General features: G+C 41.2%; 1 protein-coding gene across 1 annotated transcript in view; it reads right to left on the bottom strand.

Annotated features, from left to right (window-relative positions):
- POLA1 (DNA polymerase alpha 1, catalytic subunit) overlaps nucleotides 1-22,431 on the bottom strand; it is a 463,756-nt gene that overhangs the window by 319,570 nt on the left and 121,755 nt on the right. The window contains 2 exon segments of the mRNA XM_068269965.1: nucleotides 16,942-17,064; nucleotides 17,576-17,725. Coding sequence (XP_068126066.1) covers nucleotides 16,942-17,064; nucleotides 17,576-17,725 — 273 coding nt within the window.

A 22,431-nucleotide genomic window follows, 5' to 3' on the forward strand; every position in this document is an offset into this window, starting at 1 on the left:
TCATAACATGGCAGCTAACGGGAAAGGAAGCCTTTAAGTTCATGCCTACAAAATGATTTGTAATTGCATGAGGAAAGGAATGGACCTCTCTGAAGAGGACATTAAAGCAGTCCCCGCTATTTAGAGATGATGTAATGCACTTGCACTCTCTTTACAAGCAGGCACAGCAAAGAAAAATATTTTCCCATGTTCAATTTTTAAAACTACAGGAACAAAAAAAAACAACAAATAAACAAAAAAAAAACCCTGCAAAACTCAATTACCCGGCACCACCATGATTAACCACCCTGGCGTTCTGATTAAATCGCCAGGGTGGCTGCGGGAGGGTTTTTTTTAAATAAAAAAAAAACTATTTCATGCAGCCAACTTAAAGTTGGCTGCATGAAAGCCCACTAGAGGGCGCTCCGGAGGCGATCTTCCGATCGCCTCCGGCGCCCAGAATAAACAAGGAAGGCCGCAATGAGCGGCCTTCCTTGTTTTGCTTATATCGTCGCCATAGCGACGAGCGGAGTGACGTCATCGACGTCAGCCGACGTCCTGACGTCAGCCGCCTCCGATCCAGCCCTTAGCGCTGGCCGGAACTTTTTGTTCCGGCTACGCTGGGCTCAGGCGGCTGGGGGGACCCTCTTTCGCCGCTGCTCGCGGCGAATCGCCGCAGAGCGGCGGCGATCAGGCAGCACACGCGGCTGGCAAAGTGCCGGCTGCGTGTGCTGCTTTTTATTTCATTAAAATCGGCCCAGCAGGGCCTGAGCGGCAGCCGCTGGCGGTGTTGGACGAGCTGAGCTCGTCCAGACCGCTCAGCTGGTTAATAGATGCCAGAATAATGCAGTAACTATTAAAAGTTTAGGTAATACCAACAGACTAGTCTATATTAATGTTGAAGTGCAAGACATTGGATCAGGGTCTGATGATGGGCCGGGTATAGGATCAGGAGAAGTGGATGCCTGTCACTTGGGAGTTCCAGCTAAAGGCATTCAAGATAACAGATTCTACCATAATTGTGCTAATTTTTCAATTACTGATTGATGTAAAAATCAAAACATCCATTTAAAAATGTCTTTGTATCCATTGCATTTTCCTGTCAATTACTGTATTTTTTGCTCCGTAAGTTCCACTTTTTCCCTCCAAAAAGTGTGTGTGTGTAGTCTATGTGTCTTATTGCCCGAATAATACATTATTTGGCGCCAGGTCTTCCCCCAAGCTGTCTATCTGCCACCCCAAAGCTAGTACTGATCCCTGTGTCCCACACAGTGTATAACAGCAGCGGAGTGCACGGAGAGGTGAGTGCGCCCCTTTGCCATTGTACTCTGCAGGAGCCACAGGGATTGCAGGAAGACAGCTTGGAGAGAGGCGTGTCCCCGGCTCACGCTGCTTTGACTTTAGAAGACGCCCCTGCACCATGGACGCACCGGGTTTACTAATCCTAGGTGCAAATGATGGTGTGAATGCCAAAAATTACACAGACAAATAGGGCAAGTGATAACCTGTTTTTGAAAACTATAAAATCAATTCAACAGCATGCACATAACATCACTTCCAACTGCTAAAAAGTGCACAATTATAACATAATCTTGATTGAACAATGCTACCACTTCTCAAATATGAGAGACTGCCTGAAGTATCCATTGAAAGTATATGCACTCCATAAACCCTTCCACTGCATAGATTCGGCAAGAATGTACAATGTACATTGGAACAATGATAGACACTTTAGACGAGGGTCACACTTTAGGGAGGTGGAGGGGGGGATAGCATGCGTTTTTCCACATGCAGAATCGCACGAGATGTGACAGCCCAAGTTAATTAGTGTGTTTCACATAAGTGTGGTTCTCACCTGCAGGGAAGAAAAAGGGAGAAATAGAAACAAACAAAAAAACTTTGCTGCCTGCACTACTTTTTTTTGCCCACAACCGGCAAATCCCATTGCTAGCAGTCAGCTGACTGTTGGTTGACGCATACAGAAGATGCACATGAAAAAGAAATAGTCTACGGAAAATGTTCCCAAGTGTGCTCCCACCCTTACCGAATCTTGTATTGTCTACAATAGTGCCAGCTGCAGTCCCTCCCTCTGTCCAGGGTTGCAGCAATCAGTGGGAAGTTACATCATGATAGCAGCGCTCTCCCACCAGAACAAGAATGGTGGAACATAAATAATCCGAATAATAATAAGATTTTTTGTATAGCACTTTTCTCCTGTTGGACTCAAAGCGCTCAAGAGCTGCAGCCACTGGGCGCGCTTAAGAGGCCACCCTGCAGTGTTAGGGAGTCTTGCCTAAAAATCCTTACTGAATAAGTACTGACCCTAGCCAGGATTCGAACCCTGGCCTCCCATGTGGTGCCCTTAACCAGCACACTATCCAGCCACGGCCTACTATCCAGCAATAAGTAATACTGCAATAAATAGGTAGAGTTGATTGTTAGACAGTTGGTCTGATTATTATTATTTTTTGTTTTGGAGTGGGGGGGGGTAAGAGAGAAGACCTGTAGCATCATTACTATCCTGTGCACTACAAAACCCACAAGGGGGTTTTATCACCTTTCCTACCAATCCAGAGCTAAAATATTTTTTTTTCTTAGAACTGGTTTTAAAGTAGAACTACAATTTAAACAAAGCAGCTCAGTCTACAGTAAATGCACAGTAGCAACAAAGTTTAGCAGTACTTTGCGAATATTGTCTATAAAAAGTGTTGGTTGCCATATATCCTGAAGAATACTGTCTTCTGGTATCAGGAGTGCTTCTAAGGCTTTTGTGGCCACAAGCCGCACCTGCTTTGCTTTTGTGTATTCATCTGAGTGATTTGGCTGTCTGAAGGCTTGTGGACCTGCTTTAGATAATCCTCTTGCTGCTAGGATTTATGAGAGTGAGCTGGCTTGGGGCTTCCTGTAAACTGGAGTGAGGGGTCAGGTCCCAACATAAAACTATATATAACCTTATCATTTGGGCTGATGTGGGATGATAAGCCTCCCCCCTTCCGTGTTGTTGGTGTCAGTCACTGAAGTAGAATTGGGCATGAAGGCGTTTACTACTAAAAACAAATTAAACCTACCATTCTTTATTGATTTTGGACTTTGGACGTCTATATTTCAACAGCATTTTTTTGGTATATTTATTGGTTGTCGCTGATTTTTTCTCTTTTTAGAATACAGTAGTGTATAATGTTCTATTAAAAAAACAAAAAAACAAAACAAAAGTGTGCAAAGGAGCCCACAGTCCATCCAATGCTCCCTGCAGCTCAAGTCTCCAGCATGGCCCATCCCCAGCAAAACCATCACTGAGTACAATACAACGAAGATGCTGGTGAAAGAGATGCCATAGCGATTGCAGAAGAGGTGCCAATGGAATCTCAATCAATATCAAACAATGTTGCATGAAGGCACAGGAGCAACAAGTAAAAAGGAAGTGGGTACCCACTGTTCTTAGGATTTTATGTAGTATCAAAACAGCCCAGGGAAAACCAGTGGCTGTGTTTTACTTCGGTAAAAATGGGGATTCATTTCATACTCTATGTATACATACTACTGAATATCTGCCAGATCCTCACCTGTCAGCAGAGGGCTCGCAATAACACACTGCAGTAAATCTATAAAAGTGGACAGAGTGGTAAAACAACTTAGGTAGTGCTTTTTTGGGAAGGGGTTTGAACCATGCGCAATAAAGGGACACAGAAAACAGAAAGTGAGTTTATAATGGTGAAGGATATTACTGCAGTTTTGCTGAACATAGTGTAACCCATCCATGCCCACTGGAAAGGATATGAGTGGGAAGTGCCCTCTAGTGGCCACTTATGATGATGCAAATGTTAATTGGCCATACAGGGCATCTAATTAAATACCCTGCAGATGTTGAGGTATATTTGTGCACATAACACTTAGAGGAGCTGTAGTGAAAAGGACAATGAATAAAATTGCTTATATATTTACAATATTTTATAAATTAGTTGGTGTTTGCCCACTAGAAAATATTTACATTGTGAAATTTGTCACAGGTGGTGACAATTTTAGTCCTGCCAGGTACATCTCTGTGGAATGTTCGTTTACTGAGAATTTTGAAGCCAATACAAAATATACCTGGTCTCTCAGAATGCTCTGGGAGAAGAATTCTGCATAGCTTACCAGCCTAAACTAGGCCTGGGCAAAGTTTACGGCCCAAGCCGCATGCTGCAGACCATGGGCAGCATTCCTAAAATACTTTACCTCCTCCCTCCCTGCAGAGTCACAAGCGGATGATAACAGTGGGTTAACACTCACCTGATTGTCGATTCTAGCATCGCGTCTTCATGGCCACAGGGCATCATGTGACATGCAGTGAGGACGTGTCAGACGTATTAGACGCTGGCTGACGTTAGTTTGCCCAGCGCTGGTCTAGGCTAAATATCACTGGCAGAGCAGGGCTACAAACCAATATACGGCAATATATAGATATAGGAAGTGTTTATGATGCAGCCATCAGGAACATTTCCATAAAAGTAGATATATTCTGAATAATTGACTGCCTTCTACATTCTTCTATGTTACTACAGTGCCTGTAACAAACCAAGCATAATTCACCCTTTATAAATAGGCAGAATTATCCTAAATAAATTGTCTGCACAGAGGAATAAAATATCAAGGCACAGATTTCCATTTTATAAATAAACCCCTCGGCTCTAGCACAGCTAAGCAGAAGAAGCTCCCATGGCACACCTGCAGATTCGTTTTTTTTTTTTTCTTCCTTTCATCCAGAACTACCTTTATGTTATGAAAGCATGACAGGCCACGTGAAAAACAAATTGCAGCCCATTTTGGATTAGTGCAAGCTATTTCAATACTGCCCGATAAGTCCACAACCCCCACTTTTCCAAGGAGGGTGAGGACTGATTTTTTTCGGTGGCTCTCACTGTAGCCCTGGCTGCAATACCCCAAATAGGCTGCAAATGAGGATGTATGGGAAGCCTTACGCTAACTTGTGAAGCCAGGATGGCAACGAAACACACCAGAAATAGGTGTAGCAGTGCTGGCTGCACAGTCTATTTCTGAAGCCACAAGGGCACTAAAAGTGCGTCAATCGTTTAATAAGGACTTTACTAAACAGAACTTATAGCTGCATAGCTGCTCCCGAGGTTTTAAATTTAGGTTAGGTCACTTGCCCGGAGGTCTGCCTCACCGTGGCGCAAGTGTCTAGTATAATATACTTTGCATGCAAACCATGTTGGAAGCTAAAGTACCTCCTAGTTTAATAAATGTTAGCACTTGTCTTGGATGCAGGGCGTGCATTTTTCAGTCTGGCAGAGGCGGTGTATGCCTGCGCGATTAACCATTCAATTGCAACATGTGTTTAGGGATGCGCAACCTTTTTCCCCCCACCTTTCCTTAACTTTGTAACTATGTAACTGTCAGGTTAGCTGCTCCCAGCCCCTCTTCCTGAGTTTCCGGTTTGCATGATAAGTAGTAGCAGATTTGCATATGATTTGCATCTGAATTGAATGCGAAGTGTGCAGATAGTCTATATAGGTGCTACACACTGAGCTGGTGGTCATTTCAGATTCAGCCTTAGTGGTATGCGCTGGCGTTCTCCTTGCTGCAGAACTTAAATTAGCATCTAGATTTAAATCTACACGCCAACTGGTCTTAAAACCTGGTTTTATGTGTATTGTATTCTGCATTTACTAATTAAACTACTTTTAAAGTTAGAACCGTGTATACCCTGCGCTACCTTATATTATCAACACAGGTCATCAGCACTGAGAGGTTTGGGTACCTCGAAAATACGGTAAGCAGTGGGTGAAAGTATACTCACCTTGAGTGAGCTCCCCAAGAGCCCTCCTTTCATACAAATAAAATAGTTTTGGTTTTTTTATAATATTTTTTGATGATTTAGTAGTCATTGTTGGCTTTGTAAAATCTTTCCAGATACCAATTTAAATTCATCACAGATGGTGGCACCTTTACTGCTGGTGGGTGCATCACTGCAGAATGTTGAGCAGGAACAATACCTGGGGCCATATGCAATTTTTTGAGTTTTCTCCTAGGAGATACTTTTTCAAATTCTCTTTAAAATAACGTTAACACTTAAGTTTAAAAAGTACTAAAAACTAGGTGAAAAAGTGCCATCAAAATTATTTTTACTATTGTCTTGCTTGCTGGTGGTTTAAAGAGTAACTGTCAGGCTGCAGAAGCTAATTTAAACCTCTATTCTCCTGTGTTAAACAGTTTAGAAGGAAGCCAAAAAGCCATTAGTGAAGATAAAAATCTCAGTTACCTTTGATGTGTGCTTATCAGCAACGCTGTTATAGACCCAAGAGGACGCAAGCCGCATACTATACTGCAAAGCATTCTGGGGCCCTCCCCTCGGCTGCTAATGAGACGTTACAGCAGCTTGTAATCGGTCCAGCGCGTAGCACTGATAAATCTCCGGGCAGAGTACACTGCAGGAGTCAGCTATTGTTCCTAGCCACATGGCTCATTAATATTCACTGCACACTGTGTTATTCAGTACGAGCTTTTCTGTGATCAGGAAGCAGGCAGGACATGACGACACATTTGACAGAAAAACATGGAGCCTGCCATGAGCTGTCAGGAGCATCTATCTCTGCATATACTATATACAAATTCTGTGAAATCCAAACGTGGACAGTGAAATGCATATGTAATGTAAGTACAGCCAATCTTTAGCTACTGATATATGTGTTTATTTTCTCTGAGACCTTATACCTAACAGCTCCTCTTTAAAGGGAACCTAAACTGAGGATATGGATTTTTCCTTTTAAACTAATACCAGTTGCCTGACTCTCCTGCTGATCCTGTGTCTCTAATACTTTTAGCCACAGCCCCTCAACAAGCCTGAAGATCAGGTGCTCTGACTGAAGTGAGACTTGATTAGCTGCATGCTTATTTCGGTGTGTGATTCAGCCACTATTGCAGCAAAGAGATCAGCAGGACTGCCAAGCAACTGGTATTGTTTAAAAGGAAACATCCATATCCCTCTCAGTTAAGGTTCACTTAAAAAAGGCATTTAAATTGACAAAGTGTGAACATATTAGCTAGTAGAAAACTCAGGTGGAATAGTTAATTCCATAAGGGGCCTGATCTCCCAGGGTGCTCTGGGGCAATAAGCGGTATGACATCATAGCCTAGGCTAAGCATAATTGGGAAGGCAGGGTTACTTGGTATACCCATATATTGTTCTGTGTTTCTGATGTCAAAACCAGCATAAGGCCTTTTGCACACTACATGCGATTCCGATTTTTTATATATCCGATTTTTGATTCTGATTAAAAAAACGTAGCAGTATGCAGTACTGCAGTAAAAAAAAAAAAAAAAATCGGAATCGCATGTAGTGTGCAAGAGGCCTAATTGATATAAAAATGGGTATGCTAAATAATGTATTACATTCTACTACCGTATATGTCATTACAGACTAACGTATTAGTGGACAGGAGAAATCTGGATCCATACACAGGAATACAAAAAGAATGCACCACTGGCAACAGTAACCATCAATTCCCATTTTAAAATAAAAAATTCAGAACTATGAAACTACAGCATGACTTTTCTAAAGCATGTCTCCTTCTACCACAATGTGTATGAAACACGACTTTGATCAAAAGATTATTGACAGCTTTAAAATGAATTCAATTACAATACATCTTTATATCAACATGAGAACCTCTGAGAACAATGAGGGCTATAAATAAAAATTAAGAAGGAAAAAAGGAAGGATGCGACAGTTGTGAAGAGGGTATAGCTTTCATTTGTGTCAGATGTAGAAAGGGCAGGGGCGAAACAAATTTCCACCAATAGCTACAACTTTGTGATAATCTATCATACATGCTTGGCATGCCCTGTGTGTAACAGAGAAAGGTTGCTGGGCTTAGCCAAGAAGTTCTGCCTTGTTATCCAGACCAGCTGCCGAGGACATTAAAAAAAAAAAAAGACAAAGCAAAAGCACAGTACGAAAAAAATGCAAGGATGGATCTATGGTGGACACATAAAATGGGCCTTACTTGGTGCCAGACACCGATATGAATCATAAAATGCTGCAAACCGATAATTCAAAAGGCATTTAATTATTCCTTGTTATGCAAATGCTTTCAAAACAGAAGCTAAAGGAAATCACACGCTATACAACAATTCACATGCTCTGACAAATTTGGATGGAGGAATATAAAAATTAAATGTCACCTCCAGAGCACCTTCCCATTTAATGGTCTGCACAACTGGACAATAAAAGTGGAGACACTGAAACTGCACTCCATAGGCATGTACCGGTACTTTCTTTTTACAATTAAGCAGCTGTAACAGAGTTTGTACTTCTCTTAAAGTGAATAGGAACCGCATTTAAAAAACAAATGAAGCAAATACTTCCCTAAGGAGAGGGAAAGCTCTGGGTCGTATAGAGCCTTCCGTCTCCTCTCGTTGCTCTCTATGCTGTGCTGTGCTGTGCTGTGCTGGCTCCCCCCCCCCCCCTCCCCCCCATTTCAATTCCCTGCCGAAAGGGTATTTGGAAGTCTTCGGGAGTCGTGTGAAGACGTGCGGCTCCATACTGCACAGGCGTGAGCGTGCAAGAGAGCGTGCTTGCGCAGACGCAGTACAGGGCCGCCCTTCTTCAGGAACACTCGGGCTCCCTGAAGACTTCTGAAGCCTCCTTCGGCCGGGTAAAGCAGTATTTGACTAATTTAGTCAAATACTGCTTCCGGGCGAGCCAGCACTGGAACGAGGGGACAAGGAGAGGAGCGGGAAGGCTCTATAAGACTCAGAGCCTTCCCTCTCCTTGGGTAAGTATCTGTCTTATTTTTTTAAATGCGGTTCCCATTCACTTTAAGCAAATCTTCAAAATATGGCCTAACCAACTCAAGGAAGTGGAAATGATCCATATTCTCAGGGTTCAGGAAAGCAAAGAAACGGAACACTAGCCTCTATCAGATGGATAGCCTCCATGGATCGGAGCCACTAGACTGTCCCCAGACCAAACCAGGACCCCATAGAAGAAGGAAACTGCTCCATCATCTCAAAGCACACTTTGGGCACGTTCACAATAGGGGTGTTTTTGTCCTTTTTCTAGCGCAAGATATTTTCAAAAATCGCCCACAAAACGCTTGTGCAATGAATCTCTATGAGAAGGTTCATATCAGCGTGTTGCGACCGCTTTGCGGTTAGCAAAGCGGTGCCTGTACCATTTTCGCGGCTATTCTGCCTCAATGGAAGGTATAGGAAGAGCGTTAAATTCTCACAAAATAGCTTTGTGGGGCGATTGCGTTTCCAGGTCAAAGAGTTTACTTCCTGACTTGCGTCAGGGAGTGGATTAAAAAACGCTCGGGAAAAGCGCTTTTCACAAAAACTGAACGCCCACCCAAGCGCCGGGAATCGAAAAAAAAATGCAACAAAAAAACCAAACGCGAACGCTAAAGTGGAACGCAATGTAAGTGAGCCCTTATTCTCTTTTCACATGTGTATTAAAGTCCTAATTCAAGCTTTTTTTTATGCATATAGCACAGAGCACATCACACTTAGCAATGCACAATTATCTTCGTTTGCCAAAATCAGATGCCGTTTCCTTGAGAGAACAGCAATATGTATTTAATCCAAACTAGTCTCACTATCCAGTCCACATAAGCATCCAGTCAGCATAAGCAGTAGACATAAGCATTTTCTGCAACTGAGTGCCTACACGAATACAACATGTGTGCCTAAACAAGGTTTTAGTATTTTTATAATCACACTGGGGAGAGCATAGGAAGGATTATATGCTTTATTACACATTGAGTAAAGGAGGAACTGAGAAGAAAGAAAAGATTGCTGTGCTGCAGTGCTGGCCACAAAGAGTTAATCTCTAAGAAACAAATGAGAATTGGGTGGGGTCAGGAGAAGTTCTATGCCAGAAGTGTCAAACTCAATTATGTAAGGAGCCAAAATCTAAAACAAAGTCCAAGTTGCGGGCCAAAGTGTTTATAAAGATTTGGCATTTAATAGTCTTGAACTAGGAACTGGCTCCAATACTGCTCTGGGTCTCCTATATTCTTCCTGACAGCCACACGCTTTATGCTGCATAGCATGACTCTGAATGCATTTCAGATGATGGTAACCTGGAGGTATGCAAGCATAGGGCATGCAGCAGGCACCAAGAACAGAATAGACCTGGCGCAGCACTGGAGCAGGAAACATTTCACTGTAATGCAGCCCTGCTCTGCAATGTGGGGAGAGGGTGCCGGGGAAAGAAAGGTGTGTAGGTATGGGTGTTTCTACCAGCTACACAGGGAGATTTAATACAATGGGAGAAGTACCCATGCTAATTTAGTTGAGGGGGGTCCCGTATACTTACTGTTGCTGCACACCGTTTCAAACTCACAATGTTTCAACCAGAAATAGTCACTGGTGTGCCCCTTATGCCAGAAACCCACTAGGAGCGTTCTGAGCGATTTGCAATTTGAAAAGCTCTTGCTAATGTAATTCTATGGGTGTGATCCCACTGGAGCGATGTGATTTTATAAAAATCCCCAATAGCATTTCAGTAGCAAGAGCTTTTTCAAATCACGAGCAATTAGAAATTGCTCCTAGCGGGTTTCTCGCCTTAGCGTGGTTTGTCTTCTTAAAACAGAAGGTATTTGCGATAATGTTGTGCTCCTGGGAATGGGAAGGCAGTGTGCTGTTATTTGTTTACTGCTTACAATGATGCACATTTACAGCTCTGGAGGGCCACATAAAATAGAAAGGAGGGCCGCATTCATCCCATGGGCCATGAGTTTGACACCTGTGTTGTGTGCAGAGGAGTGAGCCACCCACTCTCCAGGCAGCTGTACATTTTCTCAGTGGATCCTGGGCCACAAGACTGACATTTCCTAAGAAAACAGCCCCAGATTGGTTGCATAAAATATGAAACTTGTATGCGTAATGGCATCTCCCCTACTCCAACCCCCCCCCAGTAGGGTGTACTAGGGCTTTCAACAAGGCAGTTGTTTGAAGAAGAAGGAAAAAACCACAATGATCAGAGGTGGTCAATGAGATGCAAATTATTTCTACTTGCATTCAAATTTCATGTAAATTGAATGCAGCTTGAAAAATGAACCAATCATTACTTCCTGTCAATTGTGACTAATCTATGTTCATGTTGCCTACGATTTACATGAAATTTGAATGCAAGTACAAATTGTCTGCACTTTATTGACCATCTCTGTCGATGGTCTAATCTACATTCAGAAGTAGCAGGATTAGCGAGATGAATCCTGCCATATAGAACGCTTAGAAAGAAATTCTATTCATTGGAGTTGGCCTTGAAATGAGTAATTGTATATCCCAGATACATGCACTATTAAAATTACCTGAAGTAAAAACTGAAGAGCTTGTGTTTAGTTTGGTTACACTACAGTACAATAAAGATGCCATGGTTTATGAAGGTTTACCTTTTCACACTTTTGTTTGAAAAATGTCTGGACAGGAAATACCTACTCTTAAGCCCAATCTACACGATACGATTCTTTGTGCGATTCGATTGCAAAACAGAGGGAGACTGGACATGTTGGAAATTTCAGACCAACTTTATCAAGAATTGTGTAATGTGTGATGGATTGTCAATTACTTGATGCACAGTTCCAATGAATTTTTTTCTGAGCTTTCAATTATTTTATTCATGATTGGGAAAAAGTTTAACATAGGTGTGTGGTACATTGGTCAGATTTTTGAATTGTTACAATCAGTCAGAAAAAATTGATTGCTATTCTTGAATTGCACAGATTTTTAAAAAAATGGTAGTGGCCACCTTTAGGCTGAGGAAAGGGGAAGGGGACCTTAACAGTTTAACATGCTGTTCTCAGAAAGCGTATACTGAAATCCAGTAGTGTTAACAGATTGCCAATACAGCCATGTGCAATGCTTTCCTGGCCAGAGTACAGAGGAAGTTCTAGTGGTGTTTTATACCGCTGGCCTAACCCCTTAGTTAATTTGGAGTTGGCTTAGAACACAGCAGGATGACAAGTTCTTAAAACACATAAGCCTCTTGGGGGATGACAGATTTGTCACTGGTATACAAGACATTTTGTGACAAATTGACTGAACAAATAAATGATTAGGTTATTTTTGGCAGTCTAAATAAATTAAAAGCCCATTTTGCATCCAGGAGTGTTTTCTTGTATAACCCACCAATATAATACTATGGGTACACTGTGTGCAAAACTTCAGAATATTCTGAGGAACAAATAACAGGAAGCTTCTCCTAAACTTGTCCAAGAAACACCTCCTCTTCGTGTCTGTCTTCATTGTTCAGCACAAATGCCCACTTTCCCACATTTTTCAGCTCAAACACCCGCCCTGCCACAGAATAGTAAATATGGGCAGCTACTCCAGCAACGCACGCACACTACTCTTCTCTCTGCGCTGTGATGGCTGCATGGAATACTTTGACAGTACAAACGTGTATAGTAAGACAGGACACTATTCACTCATGCTTTCGTGCATCTTCTCTTTGACGTTGTGATTCACAGTTTAAGTATTACCTTAGAGAGAACCTTAACTATATATAAAAAATAAAATAATAAAGAGGGTTTCACTAACCTGGGGCATCTACTAGCCCCCTGCAGCCATCCTGTGCCCTCGCAGTGACTCACGGCTCCTCTGGTCTCCCGCCGCCAGCTAGTGTCGTCTTTTGCTGACTCGAAGTCGTCGGGCTGCCACATGTACCTTTGTGCGCGTTATCGCTGGTGCAGGAAACTGTCGCGGACGTTAACAGGTACATTCAATACGTAAAAATTCACGCGTTACCAAGTGCAACTCGTAAAAATTTACAAGAATGTACGTGTTAACGTCCGCTATAGCTTCCTGCACCAGTGGTAACGCGTGCAAAGGTACGTGAGGCAGCCCGACGACTCAGAGTCAGCAAAAGACAAAACTAGCTGGCGGCGGGAGACCGGAGGAGTCGTGAGTCACTGCGAGGGTTTTTTTTTTGTTTTTTTTTAAGAGTTAAAGTGAACCTCCAGACTAAAAATTTACTCAGCAGAACTGAAAAGGCTTGGTGTTTCTTTAACAGTTTCACAGCATCAGAACTTTGTTTTTCTTATCCAAGCCTCATTTTTAGCTGCACAGAATAAAACTGCCCGGGCTTTTTTCCCCTGATGCTGTGCAAAGCATGATGGGATTTCTGATGTTGTTGCTCTCGTTCTGCTGTTTTGGTGCAATTTTTTTTTGACATTTTGAATTTGACATTTGAAGCCTGGCGTGTGCAGCTGGGAGGGGTTATCAGGACTCAGGACAGTTGGAACTGTGTCTCCTGCTCCTTGTCACCTCCTTTCAACCAAAAAGATGGCTGCCCCCATGACAAAGATGGCAGCCCCCATGAATCACAAACATTTGCCTGTTCTTTTAAAACAGGGTGGGTAAAAAATTACATTACCTATCTATTCTAATTAACATAACTAATGTAACTTAATGACAGTATGTTTGTTTAGGCTGAAGTTCCCCTTTAAGGTTCCCTTTAAAATTCTTAAAAAGATCTATTTTCACTTTCACTCAGGTATGATCTCTTAAGTTACCAGGAATCTCTAGCAAACATAGCAGCAGTACTATGAGTACAGGAGTTTCCCTATTCACAAACAGGTTCTGAATCAAGAGGTTGTTTGTAAGCTGAATTGGTTTGTAACTTGAGTAATTTTTATACATAACCAACACACGATTCAAACGATACGGTCCATTTGTATAAAGCTAAAAAGCAACCGTTACTCGATATGTATTAAAATAGAAAACTCTAGCTATATACATAAAAATCTGAAGTTGGTGTTGCGACAATACTGACACACATGCTCTTGATGCTGGATGCCACATGAGGACACCAGCTTGATAAGGCAGCTGAATAAGTGGAGAGTGTAAGGTGAAGTATTAAAGTATGATTGGTCACCCGGGCAGCGGAAGTGTCAGGCACGTCCTCCGCTTCTCTTGGGTTTCAGCAACATCAGCAATGTCCCAGAAAGGAGAAATACCGACTAACAGCTTGTACAATTAGCTAGCTGAATTGGGGGGGTTAATTCCCATTAAAGGATGAGATCCGCCACCTTTTGGCCCAATAGGCTGCCTGTCAAGTGGCAGGCAGCCTACTGAGCCAATCCAAGTACGGGGGGGGGGGGGGGGGGAATCTTGTGCTACAAAGTCACTGGACCTGACAGGGTCCAGGGTGGGACAATTGGAGCAGTCGTTCGTTTTGGGATAGTGCGAGGAAGTTAGTAGCAGCAGCGTGCCTACTTTGAAAATTTTACTTGCGCTGCCATACTAAGCTGCGCTGCTTGATCAGTGTAACTTAGTAAATCAAACCCTACTGATTTGTCTGTGAGCCAGATGTAGCCAATCAAAAGAGCCACATCTGGCTCCCGAGCCATAGGTTCCCTGCCCTAGAGGAATGGATGCAAAAAGGAATTGCCCTCTACTGACTGTGAATGGCAAAGCAGCTATGTATTGCCGAACAATGTAATTATTTCCAATACAAAACTTTGAATTTGAAAACCTGGTCTACTATTCTGCCATATTTCTTCAAAAATTATTTGTACGCTTACAACACTATACTTATTGGCCATAGGCTAAACTTAAAACCTAAGCAGAGTTTTAACGTTTTTATAAATAGGCCTGTATTCATTTTTATGTTCACACTGCAAAAAAATACAAAACGGATATTAAAAGTATGTTAATATGCTTCCAAGCATTTATTTCATGCAGAGGTTGCGTAGATGTGTGCTCTATACACGCAGTAAGCAACAATATAATTTGGCAGACAAAGTAAAGCTGTTAATATTTATTTTACATTTTTTTTTTACTAGTACATAAAAAAAAATTGATATTACAAACAATTTCTTCTCTTTGTTTCCATACCTAAAACAGTGCAAGCATATGACAAAATGCTTTACAGCAACATACATGTTAACTTATGCAATAAACTATACAAAAAAAAGTCAATTAGTGAAATAACAACAAAACGAAAAAAAATGCCAATGGCAGCATCTAACAGCAACTACTGCAAAGGTTTGCTGAACAAAATGGAATAGACTGCTCACTATGAGAATATAAATGTGTACTTAGCCCATTGCTCCTTGCACTGTTTTAATGAAAAACACCAATAGGTAACAAACCACATCAGTACATCAGAACTCCTAAAGCCAAGAAGACAGAGTCTGACTGGTTACCATGTGCTGTGCTAAATTCAATTCCTCTCAGCTATATCATTAGATAGGTTTGATACTGCTTTTATTCTTAGACACGATGATAAATGAGGCATGCGGTCTGACAAAAGGCAATTAAAAAGGGGGGAAAAGTACAATACTTGACAACTGAAGAAGAAGGAAAAAAAAAATTATGGAAGACAGCTGCAAGTACCAAAACTGGCAACTACATAAAAAACTGGAATAAGATACCTACAGCCATTACTGAACAACTGAAAAATCTGCTGGCAAATTATGAAACAATAATTATGTATCATTTGCAAGGATATACAGCATATCTGTGTGCTAGACACAGCTGCATTATGATATAGCTCTGACATATTGATTGCAAGAATAATGTACACAATCATAGTCATGGTTATCAAATAAAATAAAAAAACAGGAAAGGAAGACACACCAATTTTTCTTCCTTTATGTTCAGTGATGGTTTGTTAGTAAAATGAATGATTATATTCCATTTGGATCACTGTTTTTTTAAGGACACACTGCTAAACGGTCTACGGAAAACTACAAAAATGATATGAAGTGTTACTGGCAACTCATTATTTAAGTCTTTTTAAAACACTGTCCTACCGTCCCTACACAATGCCCCCAAACTGCACAACTCTCTGATCAGGCCAGTTCCTAATAAACAGCTTTGTTCTTAGGGAAAAAAAAAAGTTGCTGATGTTATAGTAAATGTTGATTTAGCCAAACAATTAATTTAGCAAAAGGGGCAGGAAACCAAAAACTAATTGCAGCCCTATAACACTTTATTACAAAGCTCCTTAGCAGTGAAAACAAAAGTTCAGATGCATGAAATTTCTTAATTGTTTAATGATCACAAAGCATCTATCGCCACCTAGTGAAAGCTCTAATAGCTCAAGCCTAAAGCATGCACAAGGCTTCAACTTGATCAGGAAGCCTGAGAAATATCAAAGCAACTCATTAAGGAGAGAGAAACTGGACTGTGATTTAAACAGTGGAATCTGAAGAACACTCCAAATATATTTTCCAATTACAGGACAGATGGGGTTTGTACAGAGTTTCTTTTCCAGGAAGTGTCATTTTTTTCAGTGAAATATTTTTTTTCTGTAATCACTTATTTTGCTAGATTAAAAGAAATTCCACAACATCCTGACTATCAAGCAATTTGATTAATTACAGATCATGAAGCAATCCACGTATTAAAACATAATGAAAAAATATAATTAATTAAAATTAGTACTGGAAACAGATCTGCTGATAACTTTAACAGGAAGTGGTGATAAGTTGTTCATGCCTGCCTCATATAACTGTATAGACACTCAAAATACAAAAAAAAGGTTACATTCCGAAAACACTAACTTCCGCCTAATGTAAGAAGACGAAATAAATCAGATTTATTAAGCTAACGCGCAATTACCGCATTACATGTTTGATCTTTTGTCTGTAAACTTTATGAACTCCTATAGAAATATTTGGAAAATAATGTATTTTATTCTGTTGAATAACCTTAGGAAACAATTTGATTTGTTCCTTAGTCACAGTGTTAATGCTGCTGGAATCCCTTACACGTGATATCTTTGGTAGACCTTATTCGTAACAAATGTCACAGCAAGGAGAGAACACTTCATTCTCTTCCCAGAAGAGCTTACAATCCTTACATCTAAGGACCACAAGTCGGCACAGCCATAACAAAAAAAAAAATACATACTAGAGAATAACTGATGCAAATGGTTATTTTGGTGATGAAAGTTGAATAACGCCTTGCAGCACAAGAAGATCCAAAATGAGAATTTAGGAAGGAACTTACCTCTCGTCCCTGATGGGTGACAAGTGCAGCCAAGGGTTTGGCATAGAATCTACTGTAGGAAAATCCTAAACATCCATACATGCTATTAGCAGTCAGCTTTAGAGCCTTCTGTCTGATGTCATACTGAAAAATCACAAAAAGGAAAAGTAAACTGTGAAACCTGCAACAATTGTCCCTCCAAAAAGGAAAGAATATTAATACTGACAAAACGAAAATAAACCAAAAGATGTAGAAGAATCAAGCTACACACTTGTAGAAATAAAATAATTTAAAAGCACACTAAACTACTGTAGTTCCTGGTTCAGTGCCATTTTGACCCAAAGCAACCTCAGAGCCACAAACTTCAGTAAGGGCCGCATAATAAGAATGCAATACAGCAATATTTTATACCAGTGATTTTAATGACATCACTAAAGAGCACAGAAAATGTTGCGATGTTGTAAAACTTTTTTCATTTTAGTTCTATTGTGATGATCTACACAGTGGATTTGTTATCCTTCTAAAAAAGCAACATGCTGAAATGCTGAGGACAAAGCGATGCAGTAGCTACAAAGTACAGTGTTTAAATATCTAAGCCCATGATAAACACAAGGTACTCCTATTGATCAGAACAGGCCCCTCAGCACATAATTACCTGCAGATACAAGTCAGGATTGAGGTCAGGCTGCTTCATCAGTTGCTTGACATGACGTCTTCTCTCAACCAGCTTCCGGATCTCCCGAGGTAAGATTCCCATCTCTAGATCTGTATGAGGAAGCTCTGGAATTTCATCTTGATTTTCGCCCTGCAAACATAAGGCAAACCATTATGCAATGCAATGCTTAATTCAGATTTTCCCCTCACTGCTAACAGTCAAGCTTCTTAAGCAGCAGCACTCACTAGCCCCTAGCAGCAATCTGCACTAAACCGTTGTCCCTGCTCAAATGTGCTGATTGTCTAGCAAGACGCCAAGCAGCCAAAAAAGAAAAATCAGAATCTAGCAGCCTGCTTTCAGGGGAAAAAATGCAGCAATTTTATTCATAAAAGGAAAAACACATTGCTGGCTTCAAGCTGGATAGCTGTATAATTAACCCTTTTGCTTATGGCAGTACACAAAAAAAAAATTATTTATTTTCAAGCAGAAAGCCAGTTAAGAGGAGTGTCAGCAGGTACAATGCACACACAATTTCGTGGAATAGTGCTGACCGCATAAGCAAAGTATTTTTAGTTAACAGCTTCTGTGTGATCATTTGCTAAAGTGTGCAAGCTGTACGTCAGATATTTTAACTTTAAAATACATAGTTTTAGACGTAGTGAATTAAAAGGGCATCGAACCATTCACATCAGTCCTTGTCCAAAAGGGAAGCTCACAATGTAACATCCCAGTAAGGGGGACACAATCTAACAACAGAGCGCATGCAGAAAACTACTGCTTTCATTCCCCTCCCCCCCCCCCCCCCCCCCTTTAGGGTGTAAATGCAAATGCTTGTACAGTTTTAAATTAAAAACAAAGCACAAGCGGACCACCTCAAACAAATTTGGGGGGGGGGAAAAAAAAAAAGGAGAAAATCGTAGGGCTAGTGCCAACTAGGTGAGAACAGGCCAGCAATTTTCAGAGTCACAGATTACGTTTTCCAATTGGTAGGGTAGATGGGGCCTCACGCTCACTGCCAGGACTTCATGTCTCTCCTTAGAAAAGGACCACAGCACAGCTTTAAATGGCCATGTATTAACAACAGGGTGGCGCATGTGCCTTCCTCGGAAATAGAAAGTTCGGCTTCAGTCCTGACTGATAGGGCAGGCTTGTGGTGGGAAGGCCACAAATGTCATTACAGAAAACATATACAAAGAAAGAAGTGTGTGCAGCACTGTATAGCGTGCACAGCAGTGCTGAACAAGTCAGTACTAAAGGGCCGTTTTGCTTTTCCTTTTCTTTTTAAAGTAGAGTTTTAATCAGTACTCTTAGGCTAGGTTCACAGTGGTCCATTCCATAACGCATGCATTATGAGTGTAAACTGCAATGGAGACTGGCCATAGACTTTAATACAGAGCTTGCATGGAGCGAGTTAGAATAATGCAGTATTGTGAACAGCCTCATAGGGGTGTATGAGCAGTGAGTTGACACGCAAAATTATTCTGCAACGCAACTGAGCACTGTGAACTAGCCCTAAAAGCCAAAAGTGTCACTCCAATGCAACAAAAGCTGGCCACAGTTCATTTCTGCTCTTTCCATACAAAATGAGTTAGCATTTGTCAACTCATGAGTTACTGAATGCAGGGACATTACAAATCCAATTAGATGTAAATACGCCTTTACTCTTCATTACAGGAGGAGTAGAGAATACCTGAACAAAGCTTCTCTCTGCTTGAACCTCTGACTGCCTGGTTCTGCATACAAGTTAGTCTGATGCTCAGTGTACTGTACTGTGGGACATAGGAACAGGTGTAAGCATATTATGACTGGCACAACCCTTGTGCAGTGTTTTCTATTTCGACCTTCGCCTCTACAAATATGTGTCCATCCTGTTGTATTTCAAATGTTATGGAAATGCATTTACTTGCAGTTAAAAAAAATGGGCAATGAATATCATCATTTCAAAGTTATTAATTAAAGTGACACTGAAGCAAAAGACTCATGATATAATGAATTAGTTGTGTAATACAGTTAATAGAACATTAGTAGCAAAGAAAATCGTGTCATATTTTTATTTTTAGGTGTAGAGCTTTTTTATAACATTGCATCATTCTCTAATAATGCAGTTTCCACAATACACAGCATTTTAAATGATCTCACAGAGTATGCGACTGACCCTTTGAACTTTTCTCTGCAGAAAAAAATCATAAACAAAGAAGAAACAATGAGAGACAGTGGAGATAAGAGCTTTCAAAAGACAGTGCTATCCACGACGTAAAGTTGCAGAGCTCACAAAAGCTATTTTGCATAGATAACAGAAGTGTCTTAACTGTTCCGGACTGGAAACAATATGCGCCTCATATCTGTGATAATAATGTTTTATTTCTTAGCAGTATTACACATACAAATCATTATATCATGTTTATTTTCACTTCAGATTCCCTTTAACCTCCCTGGCGGTATGGGCGAGCTGAGTTCGTCCAGCAAAAACTTGCAAAAACGTTAATGACGAGCTGAGCTCGTCCATGCCGACAGGGAGATTTCCTGTTTCTCTGCCCCGCCGGCTGCATTTTTTTCTGCACAGAGGGGGATCCCCCGCCAGCACAGCCTCCGCATACAAGGGGGATCCCCCGCACATTCTCTGCCCCGCTGGCTGCCCAGGGATTCCCTAGGGTGGCTGGATGCTTGTTCTGCACGCTGTGGGTAGCACAGATCGCTACCCACAGCGTGCTGGGGGGGCGGAGGGGGGGGGGGGGGGGGGAGGATCGGGAGGGGGACATCTGGCTACCTATAAATCTGGCTAAACACCTGGCTCACTATATACCTGGCTAAACATCTGGCTCACTATATACCTGGCTAAACATCCGGCTCGCTATATACCTGGCTAAACATTCGGCTCGCTATATACCTGGCTAAACATTCGGCTCGCTATATACCTGGCTAAACATCTGGCTCGCTATATACCTGGCTAAACATCTGGCTCACTATATACCTGGCTAACTATACTTGGCTAACTATACCTGGCTGCACATCTTCTACCTATACATCTGGGTCTTATACTCACCATTGGCATGCTGATCCCTCGTCGCGTACCTCTGATAGCTTCTCCAGTGTCTTCTTCCATGTCCCTTGGCGGATTTTGCTTCTTCCTCAGCGATCACATGTCCCCCGTTGATCGGCGTTGATGACACCAGGGTCACACAGCGTCATCAACATCTTGCAGAAAACACTTTTTTTTTTTTAAATTGAATTCAATACAATAATCTGTATTAAATTTAATATTAAAAAAAATTGGTTGCAAAAAAAAAAATGGTTGCAAATTATTGGAAATTAATTGAAACACTTTTTGCACGGAAATCCTGGGGAAACTGAACGCCAGGGTGGCTAAGCAGTATAGCACTTACCTATATCACCAAGGTATGCTTAAAGTATTGGCATCCAGTGGTCAGCAAAAGTGTCTTTTGCTTCTTTGGGATTACGGTCTGCATAGAGAATACACCAATGTAGGAATTGCTGAAAACTTTGTCAGCAATACCCATGGGACACATGTGGCTACTGGCCTACCTAAATAATTTACTCAGACTCACAAACTACACAGCTTGCTGCAAATATTTCTGATTTATCACTAGGATGGGTCTAAACCCAGGAACAAACATTAGATTACTGATACCCAAACCAATCATTTATGATCAGATCAGGCGACAGTCTGCTATAGTACCCTCATTCCACGTAGCCAACCCAGTTTGGAGAAACACTGAAGGCATACATTTAAAAATGACAAGGCAAATTTGGGCACAGGGTGAAGATGCCCTGCTCTATCCAAACACCTGCCAACGCTAAATACTATTACCTCACAGAGTTTTAGCAACTGTCAATGTTATTTGGGCTTCGGCTATTGCTGAGCACCACTACGGCTGTGCAGAAATTAGCTATATTGTCCTCTGGAGTGGAGAATAACAGCTCTTGCCCTTACCACATAACATAGTAAATGTTGGTTAGCTGTGCTGAACATGCATATTATCACTGACCACTTTATTTATTCACTGTATCCCCTTAACCACTTGAGGATCGTAGGCTTTACCCCCCCTTAAGGACCAGACCCTTTTTTTCCCATTCAGACCACTGCAGCTTTCACGTTTTATTGCTCGCTCATACAACCTACCACCTAAATGAATTTTGGCTCCTTTTCTTGTCACTAATAAAGCTTTCTTTTGGTGCTATTTGATTGCTGCTGCGATTTTTACTTTTTATTATATTCATCAAAAAAGACATGAATTTTGACAAAAAAAGATTTTTTTTTACTTTCTGTGCTGACATTTAAGTTAGTTAAGTAAAATTTCTGTATACATGCAGCACGAAAAATGTGGACAAACATGTTTTTGAGAAAAAAAAACCCATTCAGCCTATATTTATTGGTTTGGGTAAAAGTTATAGCATTTACAAACTATGGTGCAAAAAGTGAATTTTCCCATTTTCAAGTATCTCTGACTTTCTGACCACCTGTCATGTTTCAGGAGGGGCTAGAATTCCAAGATAGACATAAATACCCCCCAAATGACCCCATTTTGGAAAGAAGACATCCCAAATTATTCACTCAGAGGCATAGTGAGTTCATAGAAGATATTTTTTGTCACAAGTTAGCGGAAAATGACGGTTTGTGACAAGAAAAAAAAAAGTTTCCATTTCTGCTAACTTGTGACAAAAAAAAAATGAAATCTGCCACGGACTCACCATGCCCCTCTCTGAATACCTTGAAGTGTCTACTTTCCAAAATGGGGTCATTTGTGGGGTGTGTTTACTGTCCTCGCATTTTGGGGGGTGCTAATTTTTAAGCACCCCTGTAAAGCCTAAAGGTGCTCATTGGACTTTGGGCCCCT

Source organism: Hyperolius riggenbachi, chromosome 2 (assembly GCF_040937935.1).
Source record: "Hyperolius riggenbachi isolate aHypRig1 chromosome 2, aHypRig1.pri, whole genome shotgun sequence".
Classification (NCBI taxonomy): Eukaryota; Metazoa; Chordata; class Amphibia; order Anura; family Hyperoliidae; genus Hyperolius; species Hyperolius riggenbachi.